We start from the raw sequence: 16,182 nt of genomic DNA, 5'->3' as shown, positions 1-16,182 counted from the left end.
TACGCACAGTCACAGAACTGTGGTACAGTAAGCTTTGTGACTCCAATTTCAACGGGATTGTGTTTCGTTGCGTCGATAAATACTTTGATTTAATATCAGGGCTAACAATGCACGCTTCGATATTAAATTTTGTAGTTAAAGTGGCTAATACAATAACACGCTATCATATTACCTTTCGGGTGATCTGCTTGGGACATATGTGAGGGATTCTCCGGATATGAAAAAATTCCGACCGCATCAATTACACCTGTAAATGCCCGGATCAAGGAGCTGCTCTTTCATAGCTGATTCATTTGCTATGCCGACCGCAAAAATTCCATTTCGTTTTAGCGAATGACCGCTGTGCCCTCTTTAAAGTACGGTGTTGGAACTTGTGAATCACAGGTATGTACAGCCCTGTCATGAACTGAAAATGTCGACCTTCACAGGATTCTAGCCTTAAAACCACAAAAAAATGAGATTTAAAATATTCAATATCCACGTTTCTATATTCGGTAAGATCAGAAAATAACTGCCATAAATTCACATTTGCCTATGATTTCCATAAATCGCGTGGAAATGTCACAAGATGACAGTGTTTCAGAGAATTAACTAAGTTTTACTTTCTAAACCACATGTCCAGTACGCTGCGTTGCCAGGTAAATATGAAGGACCTACTGTTAGCACGACGGTACTATTTCATCGAAAAATTCAGCTGCATTATATTGGTCTTTTTTATTTATCACCCGTTTATGTAAATCGCATACCTTGGTGTGCACCAAATGGACCGGCTATGACCGGCAGTGATGCATACGTCAGTGGCTCATTTGATAGTCTGATCAGGCCCCTCCCACACTCAGATAGCACAAGCGTTTATTTCAGTTGCCGGTCCCCACACGCTGTGTTCACGCGCGCTTACGGTCTTATAGGCTCACACCCAGTAGCGACGTGTCTCTCTGTTGAACTGTTCCTACTATGCAGGAATACGAGAAAAACGACAACATATTCCAGAGGTGGATGAAAAAACAGCCTGTGAGCAGTAGACCCCCGCCAGACGACCACGCTAGACCCGTAGACGATATGACTTTTTATGCACAGCACCTGGGCACACAGCTCCATACCAGGGAGCCTGATCTACAAAAAGTGACCACCATTGTACGGCGAATGATCAACCATGCAAAGTCTACGAACAGAAAACTGCCAAGGTATACGATTTCAGTGAGCAGCAAGTACATCACCATGGAAAGAACAGGTAAGGCTTGTCCGTGTATGTACCGAGATAGTGAAAAAGGGGTTAGCTCGTATTGTATTCAGTAACAATCGTACAGTTGTTCTCTCTATCCCAGCTGGTGGAACGGAACAGTCAGACATTGGGTGACAATAGTATGCATTTTTACGCGGTATTTTGTTCAGCGGTTCGGTCCGTTTCCCCGAAATACCGACATCTTACTTGGCTGATTAATTTGAAGTTACTAGTATCAATATTCTCCCATATTCTCTCTTTTTCTTTTCAATCATGACGGTAACTGAAACCTCGGCACATACATTGGGAGCTCAAATACCATGGATGGATTCTATTCATGAATCCTGCCTTTTGTTGTGGACGCTATAAAACAATTGGATTTATGCCGTGGAATGCATGTCTTTTGAAAAGCGCTATTCACTTTGGCTGAAAAGATCGCATTCAACTACATGGTTATGTATTGATAAACCCACGCGTTCAAATCAATCTTGGCGTATACATACAGAAGCGTCAGTAGTGGCCTTAACACTGTTTTAAATATCATCTTGAAAATATCCTGCATGAAGACATTGATCACTTTCACAAAATATGAATAAAAAAGACTAGCTTAAACAGTCATGGAAGATCCCTTAAATGTGTCGAATGAACAAACACTTGGTTTTGAAAGACTGTACTTGATAGTTTGCTTTCAAAGTACTTTTGCTCTTTCCGTTGCATAATCACACAAGTTTGCGTGGTGTAGTAGATTGTTGTCCAGGTTTCATTGTAAGTAGTGGCTACCTTTGTTACAGTCAAACTTTTCTGTGTAAACTACATTCCCTTTTAAATGTGTGTACAGTTTCCCATTGTGTTTTGGGGCTACACCTCCATAGAGGAGGGTTACAGTGGGGCGTTTTATCTGCATTACCCGAATAATCATACAATTTGACGAAGAGATGTAGTAACCAAGGCAACAGCTTTATAATCAGTGAGAGTGAATCAAGAATGAGAGACGAGGATTGATGTGACTTGTACCTTGTATGATTTTTTCACTTCCATTCTTTTATCAGTTTCGTGGCAACAGTTATGATAATGATTCACATGAAGTGCAGTTTTTGTCTCCGTGATTTCCCCATCAACCGATATGAAGAGGCCACAAACACTGAGAATGTGTGAAGTTCATCAGTTCTCTCATTATCAATGCACTCAATTCCACTACAGCCACTCCCGTGATTTGATTTTTCTGACCACGTTTAACTCTTTGAAAGGAAATCCTTGTATAGGTCGAGTTTACCGAAAGGTTTTACTGCCCATGGTTGACAACGACACAACACCCCGCTTTCTCTCCAACAGTCCACACGCTAGTAAGTCGAAACAAGCCCAGTACTCACTACAAAGATTTCACACTTATCTACAAACACTCAGGTTTCAAATTTAACAGTAGCCCTAGTGTTTTGTAGAGCCCTTTGTCTTCGATTCAATCGGCTCTATACACCGATGTGACCGCCAGAGCCACCGTCAAACAACCACCTGTTCCGAGAGAAGCGGTGTGCATAAACGCGATTTGACCCAGCAGGCGCAGAGATTTGCGCTCTGTTGTTGAACCGAAACCCGTTCACCGTTCTACTAGTTTATTGTATTATAAAACCTAGATATAATGATTTCACACATTGTACTCCGCGTAATCTCGATCTACTCAGGTCTTTGCTACCTGGAGATTTTATAAAAACGAAAGTGCCAGTGTAAATCAGAACTCTGTTGGGTGACCGGAGGGATTGAAATACCTCCAGGACAGAAACACAAAAAAGGCATACGTGGACGCGAAACGAAATTGCCTGTGACGAAAGCCTGGATATTCGCCTGATGTTTAGCATTCCATTGGTTCATTGAACAGATCGTATTCCATATACTGACGAAAAACATTCGTGTTTGTGTGGTTTCAAACGAATCGGGTTCCGTTGAATGCCTGCGTAGGAACCAGTGTGTGAATCGTTTCCCACCGTGTACATATCTAGGTGGCGTTGGAGAGCGGCAATGGCAGCGCGTGAGTTCGTGCATTTGTCAGCGATGAGGGAAGACAGATACGGTGTTTGCTCATTGTTGTGTGTGTCTTTGTTATTTGCTTGTGCAGCGCATAGACTGTTGTAGGAGCCCTCAAGTATTGTCAGTGAATTCGATCAGAGAGAGAGAGAGAGAGAGAGAGAGAGAGAGAGAGAGAGAGAGAGAGAGAGAGAGAGAGACTGACTGACTATGTGTAGTTTTCGTTCTCGTAATCTTTGGGAAGCAACAATGAGAGTTCCCTCTGTTTATATCCCTCTATCATCCCCTTTCATACTCAATGGGAAGTACTAGTATTTACAAATATTTGCATATGGCATCTCTTCCAATATCATGTGATCCGTGAATCCGTATCATAATTTCTTTGTTGGAATTTCTAGTAACCTGAGCTTCAAATTTTTACTATACTATTTCTATATAGTTAAAATTGCAATTTGCTGTTCGGGTAGTACATCCATGGTCTCTAGAATGAAGTTTGTAAATTTCATTAGTGCCTAAGGACACACATGCCGTCATCTATTTAATATTCACCTGGTGCATAGGAGTCACATTGACACCATATGTTCTAAAATTGATTTAAAACGATCCTACTCGGACCACATGTGGCAAGAAAATGTCTTCAAGTCTTGAAAGCCATTCGTGCTCGACAGGTTTGTTGACATTTTCTTTTCCTGTCTTATATTAAAGAGCTGTGTACACAGAAAAGCGATTTTAACTGTGTACATTATCCGGCCTTTGGTACTAACAGACTGGGCTAGCTCCCAATGCGACACAAGGTACTCATAACTGTACTGCTGCAGCCGGCAAAGTAGCGCTGATCCACAACACGACGCCTTCACTGTGATTGTCTTTCGAAAAAAATGCGAATGATCATAGACCCTCGAGAAAAACGGTCTATACAGTGAATTGCTTTGAAGCATTGGCATTACGCGAACTAGACATATTGTCTAAGTTGAGATGTTTCCTACTTTGGAATGTGTAATTATCAGTTGAGCAGTAACTCAAGTCGGTCAAAGAGAAATAAACTCTGCCAAAGTTGAAACATTGTCTTGCAGAAGGTCAGACTTAGACACAACAACTACACCTGAAAGCAAGTGATATGACTTAGACAGATGGTGTTGTTGTTTTGACTGCGTCTGACCTCCTGCTAGACAATGTTTCAACTTTACAGAGTTGATTCCTCTATGATCGACTCATATTACCTCTTAGCTGATAATTGCACCTGACAGTGTTGGCAACATCTCGATTTAGACAATATCTCTAGTTCGTCTAATGCCAATGCTTCAAAGCAATTCACTGTAAAATGATCTAACAATTTCCGTTGCCATTTGTTCTAAGTGGAGCATTGTACGAACTTGTTGCAGAGAATAACACATTATATTACACATTACAAAGATGTAAATACAAAGAGTGGGCGAGTGAATGGACTGACGCATCTGAATCTATGAAATGAAATCTACATGTTGAATCAATGTGTATTGTCTCAATTTTGGATTTGCTTTACACTGCCTTTGTTCTAACGGTAATGGCGAAATAAGCTTAGTCTTCGCCCCCAACAATGCGTGGGTGAGATTGTTATCATAATACAAATGGCAAACAGAAACTACAGTGGTATGTTTTTTTTATCGAACGAGGATGTATAGACTCCATGTTTTTTTTTCCTGGAATAGTATCTGTGTAAAATTTTGGCTTGCTTTTTTCGCGAAGAGTGGTGCTTTTGATATCTGAGTGTTTGTATCCTGTACAAAACGCAATGGTGGATCGAATTCCTAAAATGAAAGAGAGATGGGTTGCTCCAGTCCCTCGGGCTATGCGTCCCATTGACATATTTTATCGTTGTATTTTTACAAAAGACCCTTTGAAAAGTGTTCTATCGGAGGCTAATATAACCGAGTCGGTTTTTTTTCTAAGTTTATTCTTTGTGTTTGTTCTCAAATCCTTCACTGCCAGCTACGGTTGACTCACGTAATGTAAAATCTCTCACTCGGGGCGGCATGTAGAGATGTAAAACGGTTCGTTAATCCAGAAGTGCAATGGACGCTTCGTCACAGTCCTTTCGTCTGCGTCAATATACACCACGACTCTTCGATGAAATTTTCATCAATTTAGAATTTTCTGAAGTCAGATAAAAATTCCGCCAGCAGTCAACATCACTTTGAATATCTTGCGCTTACAAATACATGTGCATAGTGGCAGCACAGCTTTTTCTGGAGCCACGACGAGATGGTGGTGTAATTTATCGGCCTGTGTGTTCCAAAGTATGGCCACCATTATGCTGACTACAAAACGCACGTTTTACGTCATTTTACAACCTGGTTTTAAGACGATCAACACTAGTGGCTCGTAAAGTTCGCTTTGATTGTCCAGGTGTTTAGCTGCACACATCATCAAGTGTGTCACTGTCTCTCTCCAGTGAAAAAGACAATAATTTGGACAATATGGTACTGGAATTAACCAACTTGAGGTCAAAAGGTCCAGTGAACCATTTGTGGAATTCGATTTAAGTTTTATCGGACTTAGAAAGGACAGTGTCTAGGAAACTAATGTTTGTGTCAAATTTTATCCACAGTAATCGAAATAAGTAAAGCGAAAGCTTAGATATGTTGTTACATCAATCTTAATAAGCTAAAAGACATGCTGAACAACCGAGGCGGATCGTTACATCATTACCTTCCTACTTTTAGGTGATAATCGTTCGAGTGTGTGTGTGTGTGTGTGTGTCTCTCTCTCTCTCTCTCTCTCTCTCTCTCTCTCTCTCTCTCTCTCTCTCTCTCTGTGAGGATAGGAAACCTCTGATTACAACTCCAGCTGTGATTCATATCATCATTTGAATATGACGATATCACCAAACGTGTCATTGTCACTTATTTTTTCGTATCTTTCTAAGATGACACAAAACACTTTATTGTAACTTAGGTGTGGACAGTTTTCTATGACGTTGACATCACAATGGATAATCAGATACCGGAGACAGTGTAAAAACGTACATGTATACGTGCATAATATTGTATGTAGATGTATGTGATAACTTAGTGCCGTATAAGGAGCTATACTGCAACCTGGACCCTCCGCTTAGGATGGGAACAATACACGTACATAATACATACATACATACATGCATGCATGCATGCATGCATGCATACATACATACATACATACACACACACACACACACACATACACACATACACACATACACACATACACACATACATACATACATACATACATACATACATACATACATACATACATACACATACATACATACATACATACATACATACATACATCAAATCAAATCGAAATACATCAAATCAAATCAAATGACGAAATCACATAAATTTCATCACAAGGCAGTCCCTCAACCAAATATACCTACACCATACACGGACGCCTGTATATAGAAACACGTTCATGAATTCATCATGCGTACATCATGCTTTGATGTTAAACGTACACTTTCATAAATACCAAACATTTTTACAACGCTTCTTGTAAGTGTTTATGCAATTCAAAGTAATAATATACATGTTTACCCTAAAGTCGAGTGATCAAAATGACGACAAAATTTAAGCTTAAAACTTGTAAAGTGCGAGATAAATCATTAGTCACGAAACACAGATTTAAAAGCCACCCATCCAGTCCAATGTGAGAAAGGTTGCATCAGTTTTTGGCTTATAAGCCGGGCACTCGAAACACCGACCGAAAAAGAAACAAAAACCTTGCATGGTAAAATTGAGCGACCTTCTTTCTTGTACCTGTTTTACATAATTATTCTTCTTCAGAATGCCATGTGCGTCGATCGTAATGTGCAATATGACCGTTATATCCGGCAGAAAAATCAAGAGAAATCTTCTGTGTCGAGTTTAGGCTACTGATTCGGCGATGGACGAGACACATTAACATGATTTGAGTGTTTGATCCACCATATCACATATCCGACTGTTCCCAGTATTATCGAGAAACTTACAAAACAGGTCAGATGCTCGATTCCCTGAGTTGCATACACGCTAGCATCCATGTTGTATACGGATAATGTTCATCTAACAACTTCAAGTTCTAACAGAGAATTACACCAAACTTGGTCACTAAAAAGTTTCTCTCCCCTCTACTGAAATCCAACTTTGCTAGAGAAAGCACCAGCGTCGATCCAAAACGTGTCGATAGAGTAATCAAATGTTTTTGCCAGCGTAGCTCAGACAGAATCTTATGAAAAGCCGCATCACTTCACCAAGGCCATTCAAGGCCATGAGAATGAACTTGCTTTTCTCATTAATTTGACGCATTGCAACCCGACTGCACAACTGGTGTTTTGCGTCTACGGTTATCATCTCAGAGGGCGATCCCGCATTGGTGTAGTATTTATGGCGGACCTACACGTCTATGAATAGTTTGCCATATTGTCCTTTTTTTTCATAAATACACAAACGCTGTCATAGACCGTCTGAGTAAATAGTCCGTCTTTTCAAAATACAGTTCGTTGTGTTGTTGGTTGTAAAAAAAGAGCCAATATTTGAACTTTACACGAGGAAAATGAAACTGTCGAAGGTGATTGACCTTTATTATTCAAAGGCACTTTGTCAACGACTCCTTTACCATTTGAGCAAACGATCTTTCGATTCTATAGTGTTGATCTCACAATTTATCTTTTCTTGGACACCACGAGTCCTTGTTCAGTTGAAAAGGTTGACAGTACACACCACACATTCCACTGGTAGCACCCACAATGGTGCATTGACGGACTCGTCCTTGCCATAACCAGTAACGGCAAAAACCAGTAAAGGCACCCATTTCAAATGATTGATGTGTTTCCGACTATCATAATTATTAAATTAAAGCGGGGATGATTTCATTGACATGCTCTTCTGCATTTTGATAATAATCCAGTTCATCAGAAAATACCTTTTGGTAGGTTTTATCCGCATGCAGGCATTCCTCTGTCATCATTTGGCCACATGAGGTTTCAGACACACAACTATTCAACCTTTCTCAAGGCGGATGTGAGTTGTCGCCACTCCAACTCAAACGAAATATGTTTGAATGTTTTTTCAACTTGAATCAAATTTGTCATTAAGAGAGGCATTACTTGTATTATAATATCACTAAACGCAATCCACTTATGTTTAAGAACAAAAGAATTCCGATAATAACTGTAATCACGTGTTCTGTACACAATGCACAAAGATGAATTTATTTTATGTAACGTGGAACAATACAAGTTGCATTTTTACTTCGCTGTATTGTGTGACAACCCTTGCAGGTCCAAACGGTTAAAATGACATTTGAAGGTTAAATTGAAAACGTTATCGGACTTGCTAAATGAAATAACCATGAGCTTGTAAATAACAGAAGATAAGAAGTCTGACATATTTAAAGTTTCGCCACATACTCTTTCTGAATGTGAGTCACCGTACAATATCAAAATGCAATAACTTTAAAATCTAATTAGTGAAATTTGCATGTTACTTAACGTTCAAAATGCCAAGTGAAGCTTTCAGTCACCTAGAAATGGCGATTTTTTCCTCCTTCACAATCTCGGGAGAATGACAAGTACAAAAGACTCGTGAGTTTGTACAAGGTTTAGATCACATGCACTACCACGTACGCATTGTTATTGGAAGATAGTATTTATGCGTATCTGAGTGAGTATAAACAATCTGCACTTGACCTTTCATCTGACCTGCATTTCGATCTGATATCGTCCTAAACTTGACTTTACAGTGTTCTCTCTATGTCCACTTATCTGTCAATGAAACCTGTCCATTTTAAATGTTCCTATTTGCGCCCCAATTCCGTTTTACCTACCTCGTACCTGTATTTAGGTTATGTTTGTGATTCTGTGTGTGCCATAGCCATGGAATGCCTTTCATGGTCTTAGATTTTGCAAGGTAACCACGTATGATGGAATGCTACTTAGCTGAGCAATTCATTGCTCTCCAACCGAAAAATGGGGAAGTCCCGCTTCAGAACGACTTTAGTGAAAGAATTAATTCAATCGTCCGATCGTAGCAAACTTAATCTGTGATCACCCAGGGCAGATTCCGGTTGAATTCTTTTCCATGGCTTTGCTCGTGCCCTCGACTCCAAGGGTCCGGTGAATATTGAATTTCCATGATGATTATTTACAATATATCGCTACTGTCTGATTCAATCTCGCTGACGAGAAAGACATCATCAAAATGTCAAGTACAATGCAAAGATTGTTGAAGCAAACGTATAATATATAGCTTCACGACTTTGTGGATTATAACTGAGCGATAAATTCCATTCATCAACCTGTGTTTGCTTTATTCTCCACGTGAATAGCTGTTTCTGTGTCAAGGTTTGTCATAAAATGTATTCTACCAGATGCGAGGCATTTATGGCGTGTCATCTGCAGTTTACCTTTGAAACAAAATCGCTGGAGGCATTTGACTGACCCGTTTTAAAGGCATTTTTCTATTGACATCACATTTTAAGAGGCGGCATACAGAACCATCGCTCGAGCATAAATGAAATGTCACAGAGAGACTGTATGGCTCCTGAAGCGGATCTTGTACCAACACTTCACGAGTTTTCTCCTGCCTGACATTGTTTATGGAAATGTGTCCTATACTACACTTAAAGTCAAATTTTAAAAAATTAACCCAAACCTACCCATCTATGAATGACAAAACACTGGAATTGACGAATCTCAATTTGCAACATTCCCGACATTACTTTGGACCCGCTTCAAAATACATTACACAGTGGGGTTCAAATATTTGGCGGTCCATGGACGGGATCTTTGGAGCGAATACCTTAAACCGAAAATTTCACGGTTGCCACCACCAAAAGGTGATCTGTGTTATTATGGTACAGAGGCTCTGGCGATGTGGATGACAGCTCCAATCGCCAAACCTTGTATTGTCGTGTGCTGTCTCTAGACCTTTTGGAATTTCAGAAATGTCCACAAATATTTCCTAAAGATTGTATTCTAACGACTTTGTGACTACTGCGTGCTGCGTGGGTGGCTAAGAGAAATGGGTTTTTAGTCTGGAATACCTGGAATGTGACTTTTCTCCCCTCTGAAGACGTACTCTGCTCAAAATTGTCAGTGTCAGGAATCCTTTAATCCCTGTCCATCAAAAAAAAGAACTGGTGCAACAGTAAACAGGGAGAAGTCAATCGCAAATATTTGTATTTAGGACAGATGTTGGACTGTCAGAAACCATAATTGGCTGTTTGATTTATCGATGTCGTGTCTTCTGGATTGTCAAATGTAGTTTTTTTATTTTCATAATAAATGACATTTTACAAATGCATAAATATTTCCCGGTGGCCATGGTACATCATCTGTCAAAAACGCTTCCGTAATCAATGATTGTGTTTGGTTGTAACTTATCGTCCGTGCCCGGCTAAGAAACTGATTTTGCTCAGGTACAAACCCGTTTACTTAATGCAGATACACTTAAATCACGACGTTCAATTTCAATAACAAAGCCTCATTTCCTTTGTATTATGTTGAGTTAATAATAAGAGTATTCAAAGAGTATGACGGTAGTAGTCATGGTGATTTGTCGGTCATGCTATCCAGAACATTGCAAATACAGCTAGGAATGTCTTGCTTGATTGATGACTTGAGTTGTGTGTTTAATAGAACTACTGGTATACCACCTGAATGGCTCGGTATTTTGAGTGGCTGCGAGGCAGTGTACAGTTGCACGCTGACTCTCTGAAAGTAAAGCTTGCTGGCTTGTCGAAAAAATGCCTCGGGTTCTTTTGACTGCACTTTAAAATGAGAAAAATATCAACAGCTGTCTTGGTTTACGTTGGGTATTTGTTTTGCGATGTGAACCGTGTAAGTGACCCCTCTGTACCGGAGAATGCCAACAGGTAGAAGTTCACAGTCGTGCGATTCACAACTGAGTCAGCCGTGGATATCTTTCGAATGCAAGAATGGATAGGTTGGTCTTCGAATATTGGGCAGTCTACGCGTCTTGATCCTTAGGCAGGTCCGACATGAACTTGCTAAGCCATAACAATTATAAATCGAACAAGGTCAGAAGTTTAAGACTTTATTAGTGGTAGAGATGATAGTCTTTCCTTTTTTGCTTAGGTTTATTTAGATTAATGTTTAATTCATGTTTTCATTAAAAGATTGAGCTCAACAAACAGAAGCGTAAGACAAATGTCAAGTTTCAGGTGACCTGAGATCTGGCACAACGCCAAATTTTGAAATGAGTGACGAAAAACTAAAGTCTCGTGTTTTCTGTGTTTACCGTCCCGTTCAAGAACGATAGATATTCCTTACCAACGATTGCAGGTTTGGACGTCAAAAGTAGTGTCCGGTTTGTTTATGTTGAGAACCTCTGCGTAAAGGACACTTTTGTTGGAATATCAAAAACCAACTCATAAACTACAGGTCTTTGTGATGAGAAGTTTCAACGATCCACGCTTACCTATCAGCCCTTTCAAAACTTCACGACAATTTGGACAGATTCCATTAAAATTATGCACCTTTAACGTCACAACCGCTTGCGTACCCCGCTTTTAAATTCGACAATTTAAGTTTACCAGCCCTAGCATATCCTGTGCCATATCAATTTGAAACTACACAAGGTAGTAAACGGCGTCCATTTAAGCTGACTGCCGAAAAAGATGAAACTAAACGAACCGTGAAAGCCAGAATTAGAAAAGCACCATATGTACAACATTTTTACATTCAGCGTTGCGTTTTAAATTGATGTTTTCTATTTTTTTCTTCTCTACCACAATATGCTGCATTATCGCTGCGTTCACAATGGCACCATTGCCGAGATCTTCCATCAAAGAATAGAGGTCAGACCCAGACCATTGCATTATGTCAGCTCAACCAATTTAGTTTAAAAGCCATCGTTTAAAATGTTATTCAAGAGATTAAACTGCGGTCGTTAATGGCGGGCGACAGTAGTAATGTATTTATGTCATTGAGCATCCGCCAGCATATGCGTATGTAACATGGGTAGCCGATGTCTGAAAACACTGGCTTTAACAACTATAAATATTTAAGCCGCAGCGCTCAATCCCTGGTCCTCGCATTATAACAATGTTCTAGTTTACATTGACGTGTTGGGTATTCCTCCTTAATTTTCTTCTGAAAATGATTTTGTGATACCAATAAATTTATTTTCAAATGAAACACGGCTGATAAACAACCAACGCATTGCGTTCAAATAAAACCGGATCGACGTCTTCATTGGTCGAGAAAGTTTTGCGATACGTGACGCAATGGTTTTTATCTCAAGTTTCGAGTCATTGGTCACTTCATGAGTCTATCTCGTATTCAATGTCAATCCAAATTTGTCTTGTCGATTGGTGGCGCTACACTAAAGAATGCAAAGTAGACCATCTCAGCCAGAAAGCAATGTTCATACTTGCAGACTATACCATTTACAGCGCATGAGTGTTCTGCGATGATTATACCTATCTTTACAGAACCATCATCTCTTCACATGTTGATAAAATTGACTTTATTTTCACTAAACTCATTTATTTTCTGTTTCCAGGTGCACAAGAAAGGCCGTCGGTCCTGCCTCTTTACCTGGTGCAATACTGCGCATCGGATGTTGTCAGCCCTAAAGTCTTCGTCTTCATCGCCTCAGTACAGCAGGCTTATCAAGTCAATGTATATTATTGCCAGAAGAGGGCTAAAGCCGAGGCTCTAACCATTGCATTTGCCAAGTGTTTCAAGCGTGCGTACCGGGACTGGGAGTCGAGAGTCCGAGAACAGACAGATAGACATGGTCATCTTAGAGTTAGAAGTCCAGGTACGTGGGACGATTTTCATGTGTTGTGTGTAATTTGATAAATTGAACTCATAATTGTCCTGATACAGAAATATGCCTCCTATAGCTGTTGCGATGTCATTTCATAAAAGTAAGTTTAAACCCTTGCACATTGTCTTTCTTTACTTCAAATAGAGTACGAATAGATACAGGTGAATTCTTCATCGAAATGCAATCTTTGAACCATTACACTAGTACAGGACTTCTTGCATGAAACACACCGTCTTTGTCATCCTGAAAATAAAAAAATGATTACTCATCGGGTCATGTGACATTTGGAAGAAAATTATTCTCGGCTTTAGAACTTAGGTATAATACCTAATGATTTATTATTTCCATACTTTTGTCGACAGATTATTCGCGTCAGCTGAGCCTGACGTCATCAGGTAGCAGCACCCCACCATCTCCAAAATCGCCAACCAATCGCTCTGAAGACGAGGAACCTCCCAAAAAGCACAAAATTCAGGTCTTCGATATGTACGGTATGAACCAGGTATTTACTAAGCGAGCTACCATCAACAAGAAACCGGAATTCTTGAGGATTGGGAACGACTACGACACCTTGGCGAGAAACAACGACGTCAAGCGGTATTTGAAATACGGAGATTATGACGCGTCGCACGATGACCCCGATGAAGAATGGTCTCAGTATTCGTATTAAGAAAGAGACAGCATATCGGATGAGGGACAGTATTACTCATAGACACAAAATTCATCCTGGTGCTAGAACTTCAATTTATATGTAAATAAGGAGGTAGCTATTTTTGTATGCTTTGCATGGACGAGACAACCGATATATATATATATATATATATATATATATATATATATATATATATATATATATATATATATATATATATATGCACCATCCTAATGACGTCACGCCACTGAGGTATGAATGTCACCATGATGCAACCGGAAATGCCGGATTGTTTGGTCGATCTATTTTTGTATGAAATCATGTATATATTAATTGAAAGATTGAAAACAGTGAATTTGTCTTCATACAGGCACCTTAAAATATTTTTTAGAATTGAAGAGATAATGCAACACATGTACCTCCTGAATAAATATGCTTGAACCAGCATTGCTGTAGAGGTAATAGATAGACGTTAAATGGTCAAGTATAGAAACGTAGGTCGAAGAGTCTATAGTAACGAATACAGCCCGGCTAGGAAGAAAGAAATAGACAAACAGGCTTTTTTGTAGATTACTAGAAATGGCATTTTGATAAGATGAGTTAATATGACATTTATCATAAGGTACATTTCGGAACAAATATAATATATTTATATATCTGCATTATTTTTTCAAGTGTCAAGACGACAAAAGACGTTAGGATTATTTCTTGGTTTTTGATGTACTTCTAGAATCGTATAAAGTGCGCAGTTTTTGTTTTTGTTGGTTCACATCAGCCGAATTCCTTCCCTATTGTGATTGTTAAACGTTTATTAGAACCATTGGTGAGTCTCGCAGGGTCGTATTCGATTGATTTCATTGTTCAACGTGTCCCACCCTCGTTTACGGATTTGTTGCCGAAAGAAATTGACAAATCAGACATATTCCGGGGGAACTGTTGGACACTCGTTTGAAAGCTTCTGCGAAAACACAATTGTGGGAGGTGGCATACTGTTAGGATTGAAAAAGATTTCGTTTCAACGTTCTGTAGTGTTTTGTTGGAAGTCAACATAAAACCTTCAAGAGGTCTGTGTGCGGGGGTTTCTGAGTGGTCACGCAATATTTCAACCACGCTTTTACTTTGTTAAACATCAAATATTTTCATCGATAATGATAACTTTTCTTTAAAACAAACCTGAAATCCATTCATGCAATATAAATGCACGCAGAACATAACTCGCTAACCACTGATCAATATTTTCCTTTGAATTAGATATCATCGATTAAATTTAATTTCCATGTTCTGTCACAGAGAACAAGATATTTATCTGATATTAAATGATTTTTGTATAACTCAGACTTTTTTACACGTGATATGTAACAAACTGGTTGACATGACTAACCATAGATTACGTCAGCAATTGATGATAGGGGCAAGCACTTGCGGTTGTCTTGGATAAGGGACTGCACATTTATTTCGGCAAGTGAATTTGCCATTTGCCTAAAGGACAAGCGGAATGCTCATGAAAATCGTGCGAATATTGACTGGTGCCAGTTCTCTTTGTTCGTCATTGCAAGTAAGATTCAATGACATCAGCAATCTGCAATGCGCTGACCTTTGCAATATACATATTTTTCTGTGACATGTTACCTTTGGCTGGCTCTTTGTAGACAACCAATTTCACTTCTTACGCGCCAATTCACAACCACACTTACAATCCGAATTCAAAATAATTCAGCGCTACAAGCAACAGCGTGCTCTGGTGTCACCAAACAGTTTTATCACATTAGCTTTTTTTTCTACTAACTAAAGTCTTGGTTTATATTGACATCGTCAATTATCACTTTCTAATTAATGTTGTCACATTTACAGATATATTATTTTACATTAAGCGTATTATGTTATTGTTCATTCATGATTTAAAGGTTGAAGTAATAAACCAATGCTATGCTTCACAATTCACTTGTTGCATTCCATTTTACACTGTGATCGTAAGGAGACTATGTTGTCAACGTTCAACAAGCTTAGTATGCGCATGCGCCACTAAATTGAAAGACTTAAACTCTCGCTGAAACTTTCCCCAACGTACCTTTCATCCAATCAAGAATAAAAGTCTGGGGTACCGTGCAATTTTTGGTAATAAAGAAACGAATTTCCTTATATTCACCGATAATTCAATTTCAAAATGGCAGCCATCCCTGTGTTTAACTCAATGGAGAATTATTGAATTTTTAATTTTCTCAAATCTAAGCCGATGGAAACTTAACTTACTCCAAGGGCTTCAAAATAAGTTCAACAAACCTTAGAACAGGAAAGAATTGTCCGAATATCTGTCCCCGAGGCGCATTCCTACCTTTACTCTTTTTTTTTCAAATAGAGGGAATTTCTTTCGATGAGAGAGAGGAGGAGAGAGAGATAGACAAAGAGAGAGAGAGAGAGAGAGGAGGAGAGAGAGATAGACAACAAGTAATGCATAGACGCAGGCAGAGCCTAAAGGTGGTCAGAAAATGCAC

General features: G+C 39.3%; 1 protein-coding gene across 1 annotated transcript; it reads left to right on the top strand.

Annotated features, from left to right (window-relative positions):
• The first annotated feature begins 827 nt into the window (after positions 1–827).
• Positions 828–15,627, top strand: LOC139119437 (low density lipoprotein receptor adapter protein 1-B-like). Its single transcript, XM_070683258.1, has 3 exons — positions 828–1,231; positions 12,769–13,029; positions 13,401–15,627. The coding sequence occupies exons 1-3, from the start codon at positions 955–957 to the stop codon at positions 13,706–13,708; spliced, it is 846 nt and encodes a 281-aa protein (XP_070539359.1). The 5' UTR covers positions 828–954; the 3' UTR covers positions 13,709–15,627.
• The last annotated feature ends 555 nt before the right edge of the window (positions 15,628–16,182 follow it).

This window comes from Ptychodera flava, chromosome 19, assembly GCF_041260155.1.
Source record: "Ptychodera flava strain L36383 chromosome 19, AS_Pfla_20210202, whole genome shotgun sequence".
In the NCBI taxonomy this organism is placed as follows: Eukaryota; Metazoa; Hemichordata; class Enteropneusta; family Ptychoderidae; genus Ptychodera; species Ptychodera flava.
The sequence above is the reverse complement of the archived record's forward strand: the minus strand, read 5'-3'. Positions and strand labels throughout refer to the sequence as shown.

Bases quoted from the DNA above. Each gene is read 5' to 3' on its own strand.
- LOC139119437 (XM_070683258.1), top strand. From the start codon at position 955: ATGCAGGAATACGAGAAAAACGACAACATATTCCAGAGGTGGATGAAA. The intron at 1,232-12,768 runs GTAAGGCTTGTC...TTCTGTTTCCAG, and splicing joins CATCACCATGGAAAGAACAG to GTGCACAAGAAAGGCCGTCG. The intron at 13,030-13,400 runs GTACGTGGGACG...TTTTGTCGACAG, and splicing joins TCTTAGAGTTAGAAGTCCAG to ATTATTCGCGTCAGCTGAGC.